The sequence below is a fragment of the Neodiprion virginianus genome, chromosome 5 (genome assembly GCF_021901495.1).
Source record: "Neodiprion virginianus isolate iyNeoVirg1 chromosome 5, iyNeoVirg1.1, whole genome shotgun sequence".
Classification (NCBI taxonomy): Eukaryota; Metazoa; Arthropoda; class Insecta; order Hymenoptera; family Diprionidae; genus Neodiprion; species Neodiprion virginianus.
Genome location: NC_060881.1, coordinates 20,258,519 through 20,277,873, shown reverse-complemented (window position 1 = coordinate 20,277,873; position 19,355 = coordinate 20,258,519). Strand labels below are relative to the sequence as shown.

Below are 19,355 nucleotides of genomic sequence, written 5' to 3'. Positions count from 1 at the left end.
CTCTGACGATGTTGCAAACTTATTTTCAAGGCAGTGTAAAATATAAATTCGAAATCGAGAGTGATACGGTTGTCACGAGAATAGGTTTATCAATGTCTATTACGATCGGTGATCCAAACGTTGCAAAGTAAGTATCACTTACTTGAGAGCTCGTTCCGTTCCCTTCCCCACTCTGTTCTGTTTTGCTTTTTTTCTGATACAACAACAAATCTTTTGAATGACGTCATCGTCAGTATCAGATTCCGAAGTAACCTTCCTCAAAGTATAAGAAACTCTGCCGCGTTAGGTCTCTCTCGTTAATCTCGAGTCAGTATTGAGACGACACGCGTTTTACACACTTGCAATAAATTCCATAATCTAGTTTTCAGTGTAAGTGTTGATTTGTATCAGAAATTGGTTTAAAGTTTCGGCGAGAGACGCAGTCCGCAAAGTGCTCAGTGGAAACAGATAATCGACATTTGGACTGATCGTTGATCCCACAAATCAAAGGAACACGACGCGTGTGTTCAGTTTGATATCAGCCGTTCATTCCGGCGTCCATGTTGCAAGTTTCTGCAGCTACGTAGTCTGTGACTAATACTAATTGCTAATTGGCACCGAACAGTAAGTTGAATTATAAATTACGCTGGTCTATCCAAATCCATAACATAGAACTCGAAACTGAAAATTCACTGTGCCACGTGCCGGTAAAACTGGCCAAAATAGCCTTGCCAACAACGGATGATACAAAAACTGTTTTACTGATTTGGAAGATTTGAAAGTGGCTTCGAATCTTTAGAGCTGACAATTAACGTATCTACGAATATCGCGTTAGTACTGCTAGTCCATTAAGACTTCCAACCATAAATGCACAGTTCGGAGACCATATATAATTTCTCATCAGTAAACCCTAATATAACTCTGACAGCTATAGAAAACACATATCAAATGATCTAAATTTTAGGTTTCGCCTGTCATGGAAGTATTCATATTGTATGAATGACTCTGGACTGGTGAACTGTGTGCCATTTTGATGATTATGAAGTAGACACTGATTTACTAGTGCGGGGTGTATAATTGGACAATTCGATATCGTCGATATTAGCTGATGATCGACAGTCAGTTACAAATTGGATTATTTGACACTCGATTGAGATAGATGGTTCGTTGAAAGCCAGCATATGGGACGGCTGAGTTCGTGTAGCCAAGAAAATTTATGAGCCGCGGTCTATGAAATGAACACGTCATTTCTACTTTCTTGATTATACGTCACTTTATGAAGGATGTGATTTGGTGAATACAGCAATGACAATAATAATCATAGCTACTGAGTTGTTTTGATATTACTGATAGTTAATCGGCAACCAGCAATTAGGGATGTAAACCTAAGATCAGTCCACTGATATGGCTTCTCCAAATAACGCCCCATAATCAAGCTTATTTAGAAACACAGATATACTATAAAAATGTGTCTGTCTATACGTATTGTCTATACGTATATATAGACTTGATTACGTTTCAATTATTTAGCCAACGACGATCGGTATCATTTCAGAGAAGGTGATACCAGTGATAAAAAAGTATACCAAAAATCATGACACGTTTCATATCCAGCCAACAAAAGGCCATTGTTAATATTGCCGTCTGAGTTCGAACGTTGTCTTGTTTGGTTTGAAAGTTTCGACGAAAGAATCAGCATCTGGCGCACAAAAAACCTTCATTTATTATTGATAAAAAAATGTCTCGGGCATCAAAATCCAGATGCCGAACTCTAATCCCAAAAACTCATGAAAAATTACAGCCGTGTATCATAAACAATTACAAAATAATTACGGCATGTCAGATATGACATATAGAGCATTATTTGCGAAGATATGACCGCTGCGATCGTATGATACTTAATAACTCTTGAAACTCTGGCACCAATCTGAAGGACTAGATGACTGAGCGCGAGGTATAAAGATTCGTTAAATATTTCAAACTTAAGACTTCAGCAATACTTTTTACGATTTTTTATGACCTGTAATATAAGCTCATTTGTCCCGAAATTATTTATTGTTCAATTACTTTCTTGCGATAAACATCAGGCAACACAATAATGTTTCACAGGTTTTGGAATGATTGGTTTGATAAAAATATGATAGAATTTTAGATAAACGGTATCGCGTAGCCGTATCTTTCTGACTAAAGGCCGCTAACAATAAGTTGGTATAATATCACCCAATATTGCTCGACTAGAGAACGCGCATGCCAAGGTAAGATAAATTCAAATACCACAAGTATCAGCTTCGTCAAATCGCAAGGACCTTCACACCATCGGGTGTCTGAAGATAATGAGCTTGAATTATGCGTAATCGATACCAACGTGCAAAAATTTCCGTTATCAAGGCCCAGTGAGGCAAAAAGAGACTGTATTTCGTTTACAGCAAAGGTTCGAGATGGCCAAAAATCCTAACGGATTTGTCCCGGGCATCGGGACCGTCGGGCCAGTCGATTTCTCAGATGATGAAAGCACCCCACTAGCAGTCCAAGAGCAATATGCTGCAAGGTGAGAACTACCAGACGAGATATGAATTCGCAAATACAACTGCAACGTATCATAAACGTTCATTTCTTTATGCCTCCGTTCGTAAATACACACAGCTTAAAAACAGTCACGGAAGCTAAAGAATGGGACTTATTTCGGAATCCACCATTAAAGGAGGACTCTGGTTCGATGGCCGAACAGAACTGCTTGCAGCTGGCGATAAAGATATCAAAAATCGTGGCCTACCTCCTTGTTTTTGCTATAGTCTTGAGCTGTAGCGTCATTGCCAAGGGAACAATACTGTTCATGACCTCTCAACTGCGGGACGACAGGACTATTTACTACTGCAACGAGCAGCTAGGTATGAAAGCCCATTAAAACAATTTATTGGGCGCTTACGAATGATCGCGTTGTTTTCAGGAACGACAAAAACATTCGCAGCCACGTTACCAGAGGAAGAAAAGATAGCTTGGATATGGTGCATAATGTTTGCCTTTTCGATCACCGAAATCTTGACGCTCGTCCGAAGTTTGAGAATCCTCTGTTTCAAGTCGTACGAAAAACCAAAGGTGGCCCATTTCATAGTTGTATGGGTTACAGAAACCGCGTATGTTATTGGACTGGCCATTTTGATTGTAAGCGTATTACCTGACCTCGATGTAATTCAGGGAGCAATGCTGACAAATTGCCTGTGCTTCGTTCCAGGACTGCTCGGTGAGTGAAAACTGAACAAAAAAGTCTTTCAACCAGTATGGGGAATGATGAAAAATGGCTAATTCGTAGGGCTTCTCTCTCGCTACAAGAAACGTGATAAGCCGATACTGTTCCTTCTATTTATCGTGGATGTTGCCGCTCTCGCGATGCAGGTCACGGGATTTGTGGTATGGCCATTCGTCTACATCTCGAACCCAGCCTTATGGCTAACCCCCGTTGCTCTAGTGCTAGTATCCTGCCGTTGGTGGGAAAACTACGTTTCAATTCAGAGCCCCTTGGGTGAGTCAAACGAAACATCCACGCAGTAGCATGTGATAATCCTTAAATTTTCCACGACTACAGGAATCGTAAGATACTTGGGTCAAGTGAAGGAGGAACTGAAGTTTACGAGGTCCGCAACCTACCTCGTGGTGTCAATTTGGAAGATAGCGGCTTTCGTCCTGACTACTTTGTCAATTCTACACATGAAGGGCACTACGATCAGTAACTTATTTACCATGTTCGGAACCACATTCAGCGAGCACAATGTCACCGTTTCCGAGGTTCAGTCGACGATTGGCGGAGGGACCATCCCCGACCTATCAGAGGTTCTTCCCGACGGAGTAACGGCGATTGTAACCACGAACTCTCTCACTCCGGTGTACGTGATGCTGATACAAATATTGGCAGCATACTTCACCTACATTTTTGGTAAGTTTAACATTAAAAGTGCCTTTTCATTCAAATGGTAATAGCAATTTATTAATTTTCCAGGTAAACTCGCCTGCAAGATATTAATGCAGGGATTTGGCTACGCCTTGCCCATTAACTTGACCGTCCCCGTCTCGATATCACTCCTGCTCGTCATGTGCATTCTGCGAAACGAAGAACCTTGCACTTTTCACGGTTTCATTCCTGACTATCTCTTCTATCAGTCGCCGTCTTTAAACTCATTGAGCGATTTCATTTGGAGTGAGTACGCTTGGGTATGGATATTATGGCTGCTTTCGCAAACGTGGATCACCATCCACATATGGACTCCGAAATGCGAACGTCTTGCGACAACCGAGAAGCTTTTTGTGCTGCCGCTGTACGATGGACTGTTGGTCGACCAATCGTTGGCACTCAACAGACAGCGAAACGATCAGCCGAACATGACCGATGAGGTGCAACAATATTGTCTGTGAGGTATTGAAAACTTCATCATTTATACGGAATATGAAACACTTTACAGGGGTTCGTGAGGCACGGCGAAGACTATGATACCTTATACGAACAGAACGAAGGGTTGGGAACTGCTCAGACAGCCAGCAGGAATAGCGATCTGGTGACTAGAATTCACGTGTGCGCCACGATGTGGCATGAGAACAAGGAGGAAATGATGGAATTCTTAAAGAGCATTCTGCGACTGGATGAGGATCAGTGCGCCAGAAGGAACGCACAGAACTTCCTTAAGATTATTGACCCCGATTACTATGAATTGGAAAGTAAGTGGTCAATCGGTTTTATTACCATACATGACACCGTTGCATTGTCCCAAATCTATTGACTGCGTTCTCAGCTCACATATTCTTTGACGACGCGTTCGAGATGTCAGATCATGATGAAAACGAATCGCAGGTGAATTGGTTCGTAAAACTTCTCGTGAATACGCTGGATGAGGCAGCGTCGAACGTTCATCAAACGACGATGCACGTCAGTGCGCCAAAGAAGTACCCGACACCCTATGGGGGTCGTTTGGTATGGACACTTCCAGGAAAGACAAAGATGATTGCTCATCTTAAGGACAAGAGCAAAATTCGGCACAGGAAACGTTGGAGCCAGGTGAGATGAAGCTAAGCCCAGAACGGTGAACTGAGTCATTAAAATTTGCGACACTGTATTGCTTTTAGGTCATGTACATGTACTATCTTCTCGGTCACCGACTAATGCAACTGCCGATCAGCATCGAACGGAAAGAAATTATTGCTGAGCATACATTCCTCCTCGCGCTTGACGGCGACATTGACTTCCAGCCAGCCGCTGTCAAGCTCCTGATCGACTTAATGAAAAAAAACAAGAACCTCGGTGCCGCATGTGGCCGCATCCATCCAGTAGGATCTGGTAAGTTCGCGATCGTAAGCTTCGCACCAGTACAGCTAGTGATACCGTCACTATTCCAGGTTTCATGGTGTGGTACCAAATGTTCGAATACGCGATCGGACATTGGCTACAAAAGGCGACCGAGCACACGATCGGTTGCGTGCTTTGCAGCCCTGGATGCTTTTCACTTTTCAGAGGCAAGGCGCTTATGGACGATAGAGTGATGAGCAAATACACGACAACTTCCAACGAAGCCCGGCACTACGTTCAGTACGATCAGGGTGAGGATCGATGGCTATGCACTCTGCTGTTGCAGCGGGGTTACAGGGTATGGTTTGCGAGTTCTGATTTCTTCGGAAAAATATGAATAACTGATTATCTAAACGAAAATAGTTATTCCTTGCTCTCTTTCATCGCATTTTCATTATTGGCATTGTTTTTAGGTTGAGTACTCGGCTGCCAGTGACGCCTACACACACGCACCCGAAGGGTTCAACGAATTTTTTAATCAACGACGTCGTTGGGTTCCCTCGACAATGGCCAACATAATGGATCTAATAGGAGACTCCAAACGGACCGTAAAAAACAATGATAACATATCGACTGTTTATATGTGGTATCAGACCTTCCTTATGGGTAAGTCGATACCTTTAACTACTTCAAGCGGTTTGTTTGAACTTAAAAATCACCGTTTAATCAACAGTTGGAACGATCCTCGGACCGGGAACAATATTTCTCATGCTGGTTGGTGCCTGTAGTGCGGCTTTCGGAATTGGAAACTGGCCGAGTTTTCATTACAATCTCGTGCCGGTTGTGATATTCATGATTGTCTGCCTAACTTGTAAATCCAGTATACAAGTAAGCAGTTCATCACTATATTGATACTAATTTTCTGCGATATGTATGTTCAAATAAGAGACACGTCTGTTATGGTTAGTGTCTCTCGCGGTACCGGGGTTCATCTTTATTATGCTTATTCGTATTAATGGTGACAGTATAGATGTCTGTGTGTGTGTTTGTACGTGATCTCTTTACAGTGCCATTATGCGTTTATCATGGGTAGGTACTAATAACACTTTCCGGTAGCTTTTCGTAGCCGCGGTAATCAGCATGGTATACGGTATTGTTATGATGGCCGTGATAGTGGCTATTATAATACAAATGGCGGACGATGGTTGGGTCGCTCCCAGCTCTCTTTTTCTATTCCTAATCACCGGCCAGCTGGTCATAGCGGGACTCATGCATCCCCAAGAATTGATGTGTCTTCCGTGCGGAATAATCTACTACGTAACAATACCTGCCATGTACATGCTGCTGGTTATATACTCCATCACAAATCTTAACAATGTCACCTGGGGTACCAGAGAAGTGCAAGTCAAGAAGACAGCTGCGGTAATTATATATCATCATGTCACGTTACAGTTCATGTAATAGTAAATTCGTACTTTCAATCGTGGACTGACAAATCGAACAAATTACCAGTTTCCCAGTATTCCTAGAAGACCTAATTAGCTTGGATATCCCCGAATAATGTTAGATATCGTAATGAACATGTCATCACATTTTTTCAACCACCGTCAGGAATTAGAGGAAGATAAAAAAGAAGCTGAGGAGGCTGCACGAAAGGGTAAGCAAAAGTCGCTCTTCGGTTTTCTGCAAGACGGCAAAGGAAACAGCACGGACGATAACGGTTCGATAGAGATCTCGCTGGCCGGATTGTTCAAGTGCATATTATGCACCCACAACAACCCATCCGACGAAAAGCAGCAGCTAAACGCAATTGCGACGTCCCTAAACCAGATGGAGAAGAAGTTGGAGAACATATCGAAGTAAGAGCTAATTGTCACAAATGAATTAAAAAAACATCTTAGCGCCCTTCTAGAGAAAATAATTGAAATCTGTCACCAATAGGGCCATAGATCCTCAAGGCCACGCTCCGAGACAAAGGCGAGTTTCGTTCACCCGGCCTGGTGGCGAAGCCACCAACATGGATGACGAGAATCCAACGAACAAGGACCAAGTTGAAAGTGACACGGAGAGCACGGTTAGCCAGAACACTGAGGGTGAGCGAGACCGTACATTTTTGGTGAGTCCTTACTGGTTGGAGGATGAGGATCTTAAGAAGGGAGAGGTCGATTTCCTATCACCACAAGAGGAACAATTCTGGAAGGACATACTCGAGAAGTACCTCTTTCCGATCGACGAAGACAAGGCAGAGAAGGTAAAAAAAACAGAAATTTGTTCGAAGTACATTCCATGTCTTATGACTCTTGCCCTAATACCGGTAATCGGATTTGTAGACACGAATTGCTGGTGACCTGAAAGAACTTCGCGACAAAAGTTTCTTCGCATTTTTCATGCTGAATGCCCTTTTCGTCATGGTCGTATTCTTGATGCAGCTCAACAAAGATGATCTACACATTGAGTGGCCCTGGGGTATCCAAACGAATATTACCTACGACGAAACCGCCCTGGAGGTTCGCGAGTAGTCATTTACTCTTTTCAAATTTTAATTTTAATTACGATATAGATATGAATTCAGTTTGTTTCCCACTTTTCAGGTGAACTTGACCTCTGAGTACCTTCAACTCGAGCCAATCGGTCTAGTGTTTGTATTTTCGTTCGCTCTGGTACTGGTCATACAATTTATAGCGATGCTGTTCCACAGATGCGGCACCTTTGCACATATCGTGGCAACCACAACGCTGGATTGGTATTGTTGCAAAAAGGTAAGCAAATATTCGGATCTTTGAACCAAGACGTTATCCCGATCGTAAGTGACTTAAAAACTACACGCGTGTTAAAGAACGGTGTGTACAAGGAATAGCCCGAATAACGAAAGATTATGTCTGGGAAGAAATATTCAATACCGCTCAGGAATCGGGAGAATGAACAAATTATATATATATATATATATATATATATATATATATATATATATATATATATATATATATATATATATATATATATATATATATATATATATATATATATATATTTATATATATATATATATATATATATATATTTATATATATATATATTCTCTCGATAACAGTACGTTAACAACACGTCGATAATTTAGAGACGCCAGATTAAATAAATCCAGTAACTCGATATGATCTACTCGTTCTTTTATTTCTATCATTCGACACACACACACTCTTCTCTCTTCTGACTTTCTTCTTACTACCTGCACTGTCAACTCTCTACTACTCACTTGCTCTCTCGCTGTACACTCCATCTACCTTTAACTTACACTCCTATTACCATATCTCTACAATTCGCTGCCATCTGTATTTCATCGTATCTGACACGTGCATTATCCTATTCGCGTTTTTCCCCTCAACAGCCGGAAGACGTATCGGAACAAGCATTGTTAAGCAAAGACGCGGTTCAGATAGTGAAAGATCTTCAACGACTCGATAGCATTGATGAAACAAATAATGAAGACAGTCTAAAACCGCCTGCAAGACGCACCACTGTTCGCAACCTGGAAAAGAATAGAAGAAAAACGCAGACGAATAAAAATCTTGACAGTGCATTTAGGGAAAGATTCTTTAGCATAGCCGAGGGCCCAGGTAGGTTTTACTCCTCGTAAGAAGGAAGTAATCAGATAAAGTCGATGAAGGGTACAAAATTATAAACTCATTCTTTGATTGGCTCCCCAGATTTTTCACGGCGCATGTCTTCCCGAAGATCAACTGTAGCTTTCAAGGCGTTCGAAGCTAGACGCCACAGTATTTTGGCCGAGAAGAGAAAATCCCAAATGCAAGTTATGCCGGGAGGAGCATCGAGCAGTAATTACGGCGTGGCAAGGACATCGTTGACCATGCAGCCCAAAATGAGTAGGAGAGGCAGCCAAGCATCCATCATCATGCGAGTCTCAGAGACGCATCCAGGCGTCGTTAATCTCGCTTTTGATCCAGAAGAAAATCCCAGAGCTTAATCAAATATCGCGCTTCTATGTAACGCGTTTTCATGAAAACCAGAATGTGTCATAAAACTAGAGAATGCACCCGGATTCGGTTGAATAATATTACCTTTTTCAAGTGCTGGATATTTTTTGGTTAAAAATATTTTCAAATTTTGCTATTTTAATTATTGTGGTTGAATAAATGTAGTTCTTGACGAATTTCTGGTCGTCTCAAAATATTTTTCAGTATATCCAAGACCCTTTTTTTACAGCATTTTTATCAACATTGACTAAGATATTCAAAAAAACAAATTCTCTGCAGTGGCTGCGAAAAATTCACGTTAAATCATTCATGTGTAGTTATTTGTGCTATCTAGCCGTAGTTTGATGAGATAATTACAACATAACTGAATCATAATCATAATCATGGTAATTTACCCATTTGCCGAACTTAATTTCCCTCTCTCCTTATCATACCTTATTCTTGTATAAAAAACAGTGTTTTTGTGATCCTCTTCTAAAATGAATAAAACACGTTTGGAAACATCGTTGGGGGAGTAAATTCCTCGTTACGTAAAAAAGAATATTTAAATTATATTGTAAATGGTTGATTCATAAAGAGTGAATAAATATAGAATGTATGTGTATACTTCGTTGCACATTGGCTGGTGAATATTTAGATTAGAAAAAAAATTTTCATCCAATAATTACTTGTTCTTCTTGTGTAATGATAATAGTAATTAATATTGCAGTTCAAGTCTTCGCAAACGAAAATTCTTTTAAATTTCAAGAGTTTCGTGTCATATGGTGTTGAAAAATAGTGAGCTATTAGTCATTTTATAATCATTGCAATGAAAATTTCAGAGCTAAATTTTTTCAGCCTGAAACGACACTGTAAACTGATGAAATATTGTTAAGATATTTCAAAAAAACTTACCAATTGCAGTTCATTCCTGATGACATCTGCTGCAGCGAAGCGGCCCGTGTCCGGAATCCATCATTTTTCCACAGATTTTTTCACTTCACCAATCACGTCACTATTTTTCTCTATTATGATAGTAAATGAGGTTAGGTGTAGTTTTTGTTCAGAATTGTGTATAATGGGGCTGTTAAGCCCTCTTTCGCGCTTAAGAATGATCAAATTATCGATTTTCTGACTAGTGAGAATATGAACGTCAACGTTGAAATCACCAGTGCACCCCTTAACACTCTCTGAGCTCTACTTTTCCGAAAACGTGCAAGACCACAACAAATTGGAACATAGATGACTATGAATCCGATTAAAGTTTGCAACGTTAATGTAACGACGCTTTGAAAGAAAAATAATCAAAATATACTACACTACTAGCGTAGATGCACAGTCTCCAGCAATATCAGAAAATCATGATTTCATTCAAAACTTGTCAATTCGCGAATTTTTGTTTTTCTTAAATTCCCTGCACCTAAGATGATCGTTGCAATAAAGATCGAGTTACACGGATTAGACAGAAGTATGTAAAAGTTACATCAATTGTGATTTACGATATAAACTTATTGTTAGAAACATTGCTAACATGACTTATTGGCCATAATTTAGCCTCTCAGAATTTTAGTTTCGAATTTACTTCTGATATAAACCTAAATATTATTATCTGTACCGTAGCCTGGCGCCCACGCGAATAGAAAAAACCATCAATATTGCATGCTTACTGAGGTGTATAAGAACAGTTGGTGAGAATTCATCCTGTCACACCGAAGACGATTATTTTTCTTTTTACCGACCGACAATGGCGTAGCGCAAAAATGACCGACCGACAATCACGTGTTAGTAGAAATTACCGAGTCATGCTCACGTGTCAACAAAAATTTACCGACGACGTGCATAATTATCTTAGAGCATGCAGACAAGGAGGAAACCTAGCATACCCTTTCGTGTAAGTGGTAAACGGTATAGTGAGGGAATTAACGACACTACAACCTTTCTCTGTCTCGCAGGCTCCAATTGGCCGACTCACGCCAACGCTCCGAGCACTCATGCTCGTACCACAAAAACCCGACGCCTGCCTCTAAAGGCTCTATTGTGCTGTCGTTGTTGTACTTATTAAGTCTCATTTAGTTACTGAATTGTGTCGTTAAATGTTGCGTTTCCTCCTACAAGCCATTTACTAGAATTTTTTATCTTATTTTATAAGAAATTAGCTTACGTTTCAATATTTTATGTGTCTATGAGACTTTTCGGCGAAAATGCCCGTACCACATTTACAAATCATATTACTTCATTTAAAAATATGCCAAACATTGACATTATTGACTGTTTGTTTCAATAACCCGACTCACTAGCTCTCCAGGGATGCCCCGGTTGATTTCGACACTGACTTATATACGTCCAAATATCAAAATCCACGTATCTCAAACGCGATAAAGGGTTTAACAGCTCAATTCTATATACACAGTTCTGAATAAGAATATTCCAATACATTTTCATTTGACGCAGAAATAAAGAAATCGTACGAATTCTACGAATTCACTATTGCCATTTCGTAAAATTCATGCCATTTCTTTATTTCTATACCAAATGAATATGTATTCGGGTGTTTTTGGTCAGAATTGCATGTAGATTGAAGCTGCTAAGCCCTTTTTCACGTTTGAGATACTAAACACTTCGATATTTGGATATATATACATCAATGCGAAATCGACCAAGCTACCCGCTTAACCCCAAATAACTATAAGTTGTTAGCGCGCTGTCTAGCAGCGCTTTGAAATGTCCTTTGTGTCTATACTTAGAATAGAGGCGTTACGTCCTCGTGCTAGTATCTATGCAACAGCCGTTGAGAAAACGTTGACGTGAGTGCGTCTTGGGGTCATTAAAACCCCTTGTGTAACCACCAAAGAACTGTTTCGTGAAAATAGTTTTTATTTTTTGTTTTTTCAACACCGGAGCAGCTAAAAGAAACGCGAGTGGTAATATGATGACCGGTTTTTTTCGTAACAAGTATTTCACACGCACTTACTGCGATATTTACAATCAGATGGCTTACAATTTACGAAGTCGCATGTTTCGAGACACCTTACTTCGTGATGTGCCTTCGAAAAATTGACCGCAATAAGAAAGAGCAGTGCCCATACGCTAACCTATCCCTGTACTACTCAAAAATGATTAATACAAGAATATATAATAAAATAATTAAAGTTTCTCATAATTTTTCGTTTTTACTTACTCCAAAATAAACCCACTTCAGATCTCAGAATAAATACCGTTTTTAGGTCGCCCACCATACAGCTATTTTTTCCTTACGAGTATCACATTTCAAAAGTATCTCCCATAAAGTTAATTAAAAAATATTGAAAAACGCAAAAGTTATGAATTTCTTAGTGATAAAAAGAATGTTTCATACTTTTACACATTTCAGATTTTTTTCACCACCTCATGATTAAATTTTGCATGTAACAACGATTGATCCCTAATCTACAATGTCCAAAGTATATTCCTGAAATTCTATGAGTCGATCGAGACGATGCTGTTCATGCGACAGCTATTTAAAGACGATTGTGGTCATACCGACCCTTTTTGACCACGATGTTACATGGAGGAATTGTTACTGCGGATGGCTAGGCACTATTGCATATGTAATCATATTATCCAGATAATATCAACGAAATGCTTGGGGCACTCAACTACGATAGGTATGCGCCTGTCGTAGAAAGAGAGGGCATGTAGTGTTATTACGTCGTTCTCTCTCTGTCCAAGATGATTATATGAAAATTGATTTCTACCCTACCACACGAGAAAATTGACAATAATTTTACGTCAGGTAAAAGCGAACAAAAAACCTTGTGAGATTCCGCGCCATGAGTGACCCAGATTTTTTCGAATCTTATCGTGCCTCTGTTGTGATTCGGTGACGAAGCATCCCCCCATAATACAATCAGCCACATTGACCGTGCATGGACGGCTGCGATATCTCGTTGCGATATGTAAGGTTAGGTTATCTGAAACTGGAGACCATCAATGAACTACTACAATCGTTGTATACTCAGGGCATTCTTGGGCCTGGTTACCTTGTTTTTCTACTGCGAGTACGCCGTTCACTATCTCGTAATTTTTCAAGTGAGTATAACCAGGTATCCAGATATTAACGATTCGGCATGTCAGTGCCCGAATGTTATTGGCCAAGATTTTAATTCAACCTTTGGGGATTAAACTAGCGACACGTCTTTTGTATTACTATATTTCAGTGGTCACGAAGGAAATAGAAAGATTACCGGACGAAGTGATAACACTGATAAAACAGAAAAAGAAACTCCCCTTTCATTCATAATTTACCTCAGAAACTATCTTTTCGCTCAACCCAAGTCTCTACTGAACTAATCTTGAAAGTCGTTCCACTCATTTGTTTTGAGGAGCTTGCTTGTCTTTCATATTATTAAAACAAAAGAAAATCATGAACTCCATAATGTTGCTATTTTATTTTATGAACTCGCTTTTAGTTCAACTCATTTGTTTTCAGAAAATTAGCTATATTTTTCAAAATATAAGAGAAACGAGAAATCTAATGTATTGTGAAATTTACTTTCTTACTTCTCTTGTCCTTTCCTAACTAAAAATAGGAGCAAGTGCTACTCATCTCTTTTCTTTTTTTAAGTGATAAGAATATAATACTAAACTCACGATCATTCACAAAATTGAAAAATCATGAATCCTTATCTTACTCTTATACTTGCATTTTACTTCAAACAACTCATCTTTTACTCATTTACTTTAAGACTAACTTCCACCTAGTTCGTATTTTTTTGTTTGTACTGAAAACAAGCATTTACATTCAGTAAATTATACTCGCTCGGTTTTTAAGAAACATGCTGCTATCTTCTTTTTTAAATAAAAGAGAAACTTATTTTTACTCATTGATACTGAGGAAACTCCAATTTTGCTCACACCTTTTCCCAAAAATCAAAGAACATTGCTCACATTGACTCGCTTTGAAGAGTCTGTTTTAGCTCAGATTTCTTTTTTACTTTACAGAAAAACTATTGAAAAAATGAACTCGAGCAAACTCAATTTCTGGATTTATTTTTAGAAACCTGCGTTCACCATTCATAAGTTTTTTCTCATTTGCTAAATATGAATGAAAAGGCTAACGTTTCGCAGTTTGGAGACTTTGTTTAGCGCTCATATTTTTTCCTCAAAAATAAAAATCTTGCTTGTTTGAACGTTAATTTTTCACTCAAATTGGTTTCTAATTTTTGTCTTATTTTAAGTGTGGGTGGCCAGATCTGGACGCCCAAAAAGCAGATCCAGCTATTCTGCTGAACAATGCAGAAGAGCGGCCTGTGAAAGTGATGTTTTTATCCGATACTCACTTGTTGGGATCCAGAAACGGTCACTGGTTCGACAAGTTAAAAAGGTTGGTGCTTAAATTATCATTCAAATTCCTCCGTCAAAGAAAATATCTTTGCAAAATTTTTAAAACAATATCACACTTCTGAGATTTTCCCTCTGGCAAATATGGAATGTGCAAAAACATGAAATAAGCACAAAATAAATGTAATTGGTCAAATTTCACTTCATCTGCACAATTACTTGAAACCATATACAAGTCCCTGTATTTTGACATCTGATTTTCAACTAAGAATCTCAAAATAAAAGATTTAAAAATACTAATGAAATTAATAAACTTATATTTATCCTGAATTGATAGTAATAATCCTAATAAGAATTTCAGCCAAGTGCCAAATTCAAATATGTTGAAATTTTTTTCCAAAACAACGATAATAAAATCACTGAACTATCAAATCCGCATAAATCTAAAGGGTTGGCCACTAAAGAACAATCATTGTGTCACTCCTTACTTTAGTCATCTTGAAATCACTGTAATCACATCATAAAAATTTTTGCAATCTAACAAGTAATTTTTTTAATTGTAATCAATAGCACTCATATCGAAGTCAATGTGATTACAGTCAAAAAAATAATAATAAAGATTGGCGGTCGCCCATCACGCCAAGTTCACTAAAAAAAAATTTGAACATGCGCGAGCCGACGCACAATTTTTTACCGCACTAAGACGCCTCTGGCCTTCCCAGGAAGTAAGAGAGGAGATAAAACTCCGGATTAAAATGTTAGAGCAGATTTCAGCGCAGAGTTCGTAATACCGATTTTGGCCATTCATTGCGTCTGTATTCTTTGGTCGTTGAAATATTACGATTATGAAGTGCTGACCAGGTGTTGACAGCTGCCTGGTTTACATATTTAGAACGAATCCGTACTACTAACTCTGCATCAATAACGGGCATAATTTTAGCTGGCACATAGGCTTGAGTACATCTACTACTCTTTTACTTCCTGGGCCCTGGCGGCGAGAATATTATCACATATACTTCTTCTCTCACGTTCAAATCCGACATTTGGAAAGTTTTGCACGTTTCTAGACTTTACGAGCTTTCATTTAAGCCCTGTATCAATACAATCGATGCAGGGAGAGCCGAAATATACCAGTTTCAATATTTCCAACAGCGTCTTTTATTGTTACATCGTTTTTGTATACATTTGTTTGATGTTTCATTTGTAATGCGAGTGTGTTTATTTCTTTGTTCATGTCTGTTATTATCGTTGCCATGTCTTACATTCATCACTGATTCATGTTGTACTATCGATGTGGTTTATTCTTTCCACATGAGCATTTACAGACATGCTTGTGTATGGCGAGTGTATGCTTGATATTTTGAATCAATCAATATATTTTTGTTGGTCCTTCAGTGTAGTCTGATTGTGTTTTTATTTCCCTCTCTCACTTATAATTCTTCTCTGTGTGGCTGATTTTGGTTTTTCATCCTCGTCGCGTCTATTTATTCATGATTGTATTGCAATAATTTCTTGCTTGCTGAATTATCCATCTCATAATGTTTTTTGTTAAATAAATCTATGGATTTGTTACGTACACGTTCAGATATTTGATCATACATTCTTCCTGCCATGTTTGAGATTTCTGTGTTCCCTCGCTCATATTCTGTATTCATGCTGTATTGTTCTTTGTACGACTTTACAGGGATTCCTTTTGAGTCGCATCCTGATGTTTGTTAGGTATGTATTTGCTGCTCAATAGAGCTGGTCATTCGAACAGTCTCGTGATTTGTGCACTCTTATCCAAGGATGGTATTTTGCATCGTTTCGAGTGGTTCGTCCGCTTTGTCATATGCACTTCCCTGTACCGTTATTCTGTATTCTATCGTTAGTGCGTAGTATAATTGTTGCATTATTTTTATTCCAGCCATCGGTCTTGTATTCACAATCGCTGTGATTGCCTTTCTTATCGTCTCTGTCGTGTTCTGTATGCGCTGTGTCCATTTCGTTTTCTCATCAAAGATTACACCAAGGTATTTCATGCATGGTGTGTTTTATATCTCTTTCTTTGACTCTCATCTTTAGCTTTGACTGTTGATTGAGTAATAAATGGTAAAACTTCGAATGATAAAATTGCAAAGTTTTGACTTCGACAGCAATTCAAAAATACATTGGGCATAATAATTATGGTAATCCCTTTTCTTTGTTTCTTTATAGGGAATGGCAAATGTACAGAGCATTTCAGACAGCGATGACTATTCACAAGCCGGAATTGGTTTTCATACTAGGTTTGTAAGAAGACAATTTGTAAATCGGCGGAAAGTTTTAATTTCATATGTGAAATGCAAGAAAGAGTGATAAAAATGGGAAATAAATTTCAGGGGACATATTTGATGAGGGACTTTGGTGCAGCAGTGCCGAATTTGATCGTTACGTCGCTAGATTCAATTCCCTATTCTACATTCCGCAAAATACACAGCTATATGTCGTTGCTGGGAACCACGACATGGGCTTTCATTACAGTACGTTGAATTTGAGTGGCGCAGTATTTGAGCTATCAGTCATGGCATGGCTTCGATTTGATTGCATTTTTCAATTTTATTTTGCTTCAGTTTGCCTATAAAAATATTACTCCTTATTGAGGAGGTTGATTAGTTAAAAATCAGTATCCATTTCTTATTAATATTATTACATAATAGTTTCTTGTAACAAAATCGACAAAAAGTGTCAATTTTTGGGCAACTGACATCCTTAAAGTTAGAGCAGTTTATTTTCTTGTCTTCTCTTCTTACAAATTCCAATTTATAGCTATAATATGGGTTTGCAACGAACATCCTTATATTTTATAAGTTTTTTCAAAAAAGAAGCTAATAAAAATTACAGTAGTCTCAAAGACATTTAACACTATTTAATCGAGTATATATAAAGCTAATATTGTAAAAATTTTATAATATAGAAATCATCCCTTACTTAAATCAAAGGTTCGTTAACGCGATGAACGCGCCGAGTGTTAAGCGAGTTAGTGTGAGGGGAAATCATTTCGTTCTAATGAACAGTATGGCGTTGGAAGGAGACGGATGCTTCCTTTGCAAGCCTACAGAAATGGCGCTAAACAGAATTGCCAGTAAGTTTGTTTGATTTTTTGTCGGTAACCGCAAGTTTCAACTTGCGTTGCAGTTAAAATTACGATCAAAGAAATGTAAAACTCATCCCTTTTCTCTTTCGCTTTCAGAGCAATTAAAATGCACAAAAGGTATCGGAAGCAGCTGCAAAAGTAAAGACATTCTGAAGCAGTACAGCAAGCCGATTCTTTTGCAGGTGAGATTTACAAAACGACGTTTACAATCGGGTTTTTGGTTTCTTTATTTTTTTTCTTTTTTTTTTTTTTTGACGCAAAAATTGAAAGAAGGGGCAAAATTATTAATAAACGCCTTTAACCAGAGGTTTTGCAAGTTTTGTGCAAAAGGGATAACAGATTCGTTATGTTTTTCTTTTTCTTTTCGTTTCAATTTGCTTCGTCGTGAAAGATCATATTTTTTTGTTTATTAGAGCCAAAAGAAAATTTTCTGGCTATTTTTCGGGAGCCAAATGCTTTTTGAAGTTTCATATTTAAAGGAGCGAATAAATAATCTTTACATCAAATGTATTTTCAGCACTATCCTATGTACCGTGAATCTGATGAAATTTGCCACGAGGTTGACGAAGCTCCAGCCAATATAAAGAGCGAAAAATTTCGAGAACGTTGGGAATGCCTGTCGAAAGAAGCGTCTGAACAAGTTCGTAAGGCATTATATTTTTCGTGATGCTCGTTCACAAAAATTGAAGAAAGAAGAAAAAATCCCCAATGTTGCGTGATTGAACTTCAAAGAGGTTGTTTTGGTTAAATATTCATACGTTGTAAAGAATTTTATAACAACATAATCGTATGTTGATTATTTATCAATTCATTATATTTAGTAATAAAATTAACAAAAATGTATCGATTTTTAACCAAACAACTTTCTCAAGGTGATAATAATGAAAACATCGGCAGAAAAAACGCTGATATTTAGTCGACGAGTAATTATCACATCAGATTTCACGCTTGATGATTTAATGAACCTAAACAGAGCTGATCGATTGTTTCTTTGTCAGCTTTTAGACATAATGGAACCGAGACTTATAGTCAATGGTCACACGCATCATGGCTGCAGGCGAATCCACCGAGAAAATATCCTCGAATTCACCGTTCCGTCTTTCAGTTGGCGCAACAAAAACAATCCGTCGTTCTTACTCGTAAGTATTTAAATAATAAATGTAAAGCTGCAATGACATAGTAAAAAATTTTCTAATCGTACCGAGGTATGAAAAAAAGTAGAACTAACATCAAACCATATTTTTCGTTGTTTTTTTTTTTCAGGGTGTATTCACGCCGAACAATTACTCGGTATCAAAGTGTTACATGCCTGTCGAAACGACGGTCATAGGAATATATATAATCGGTTCTATTGTAGTATTCCTTTACCTCGTGCTCAAAGCTAGAAGAGGATTTAATTATCGTCGTCTGGTGAAACTTCATCCGTAAAACGAATTCATGTAACTGCACGTACGAAATCACAAACACACACATATCATATGCTAGACTGACTTACCCGCCGTTCACATTCTTACCCCAGTTATGGTATATTTTGTTTCCTTTTCCGTATTAAAAAATCGATCATACCAAATGGATTTGAATGAAATGTATGATATATATGAAGACGATACTAATAAACAGCAACAGAGATGTACATATTGCAAGCTCAATATTATCGTTACTATTATTATTATTACGATTATTATTATTTATCCTAATG

At 38.3% G+C, this 19,355-nt stretch overlaps 2 protein-coding genes across 8 annotated transcripts; both read left to right on the top strand.

Moving 5' to 3' along the window:
* Positions 1-278: 278 nt before the first annotated feature.
* On the top strand, positions 279-9,778 carry LOC124304714 (chitin synthase chs-2-like). Its single transcript, XM_046763281.1, has 20 exons — positions 279-603; positions 2,406-2,527; positions 2,623-2,867; positions 2,927-3,220; positions 3,290-3,499; positions 3,563-3,910; positions 3,974-4,365; positions 4,434-4,686; positions 4,761-5,023; positions 5,092-5,302; positions 5,362-5,609; positions 5,725-5,917; positions 5,985-6,139; positions 6,368-6,673; positions 6,863-7,110; positions 7,193-7,502; positions 7,582-7,758; positions 7,843-8,010; positions 8,637-8,865; positions 8,956-9,778. Exons 2-20 carry the CDS (start codon positions 2,418-2,420, stop codon positions 9,231-9,233), a joined length of 4,638 nt encoding a protein of 1,545 aa, XP_046619237.1. The 5' UTR covers positions 279-603; positions 2,406-2,417; the 3' UTR covers positions 9,234-9,778.
* Positions 9,779-11,994: 2,216 nt separating this feature from the next.
* On the top strand, positions 11,995-19,305 carry LOC124304720 (metallophosphoesterase 1). Of its 7 annotated transcripts, XM_046763299.1 has the most exons (12): positions 11,995-12,143; positions 12,593-12,866; positions 12,995-13,290; positions 14,439-14,584; positions 16,226-16,260; positions 16,738-16,808; positions 16,902-17,042; positions 17,477-17,644; positions 17,753-17,838; positions 18,174-18,296; positions 18,655-18,795; positions 18,920-19,305. In XM_046763299.1, exons 3-12 carry the CDS (start codon positions 13,128-13,130, stop codon positions 19,082-19,084), a joined length of 1,239 nt encoding a protein of 412 aa, XP_046619255.1. In that variant the 5' UTR covers positions 11,995-12,143; positions 12,593-12,866; positions 12,995-13,127; the 3' UTR covers positions 19,085-19,305. The 7 variants fall into 7 exon arrangements, 4 of the variants coding, with proteins under 4 accessions (XP_046619255.1, XP_046619256.1, XP_046619257.1 ...); XR_006908257.1 differs by lacking the exons at positions 11,995-12,143; positions 12,593-12,866; positions 18,920-19,305 and adding an exon at positions 18,529-18,579 and having other exon boundaries at positions 12,890-13,290; positions 18,174-18,390; positions 18,655-18,793; XM_046763300.1 differs by lacking the exons at positions 11,995-12,143; positions 12,593-12,866 and having other exon boundaries at positions 12,893-13,290; positions 18,174-18,300.
* The last annotated feature ends 50 nt before the right edge of the window (positions 19,306-19,355 follow it).

What these genes read in the sequence shown, in the direction of transcription:
- LOC124304720 (XM_046763299.1), top strand. Translation starts at nt 13,128, where the DNA reads ATGGACGGCTGCGATATCTCGTTGCGATATGTAAGGTTAGGTTATCTG. An exon ending in CGCATCCTGATGTTTGTTAG is followed by an intron (nt 16,261 to 16,737) that starts GTATGTATTTGC and finishes GTTTCTTTATAG; the next exon opens with GGAATGGCAAATGTACAGAG. An exon ending in CGACATGGGCTTTCATTACA is followed by an intron (nt 17,043 to 17,476) that starts GTACGTTGAATT and finishes TTTATAATATAG; the next exon opens with AAATCATCCCTTACTTAAAT.
- LOC124304714 (XM_046763281.1), top strand. Translation starts at nt 2,418, where the DNA reads ATGGCCAAAAATCCTAACGGATTTGTCCCGGGCATCGGGACCGTCGGG. An exon ending in CAAGAGCAATATGCTGCAAG is followed by an intron (nt 2,528 to 2,622) that starts GTGAGAACTACC and finishes AAATACACACAG; the next exon opens with CTTAAAAACAGTCACGGAAG. An exon ending in TAGCATAGCCGAGGGCCCAG is followed by an intron (nt 8,866 to 8,955) that starts GTAGGTTTTACT and finishes TTGGCTCCCCAG; the next exon opens with ATTTTTCACGGCGCATGTCT.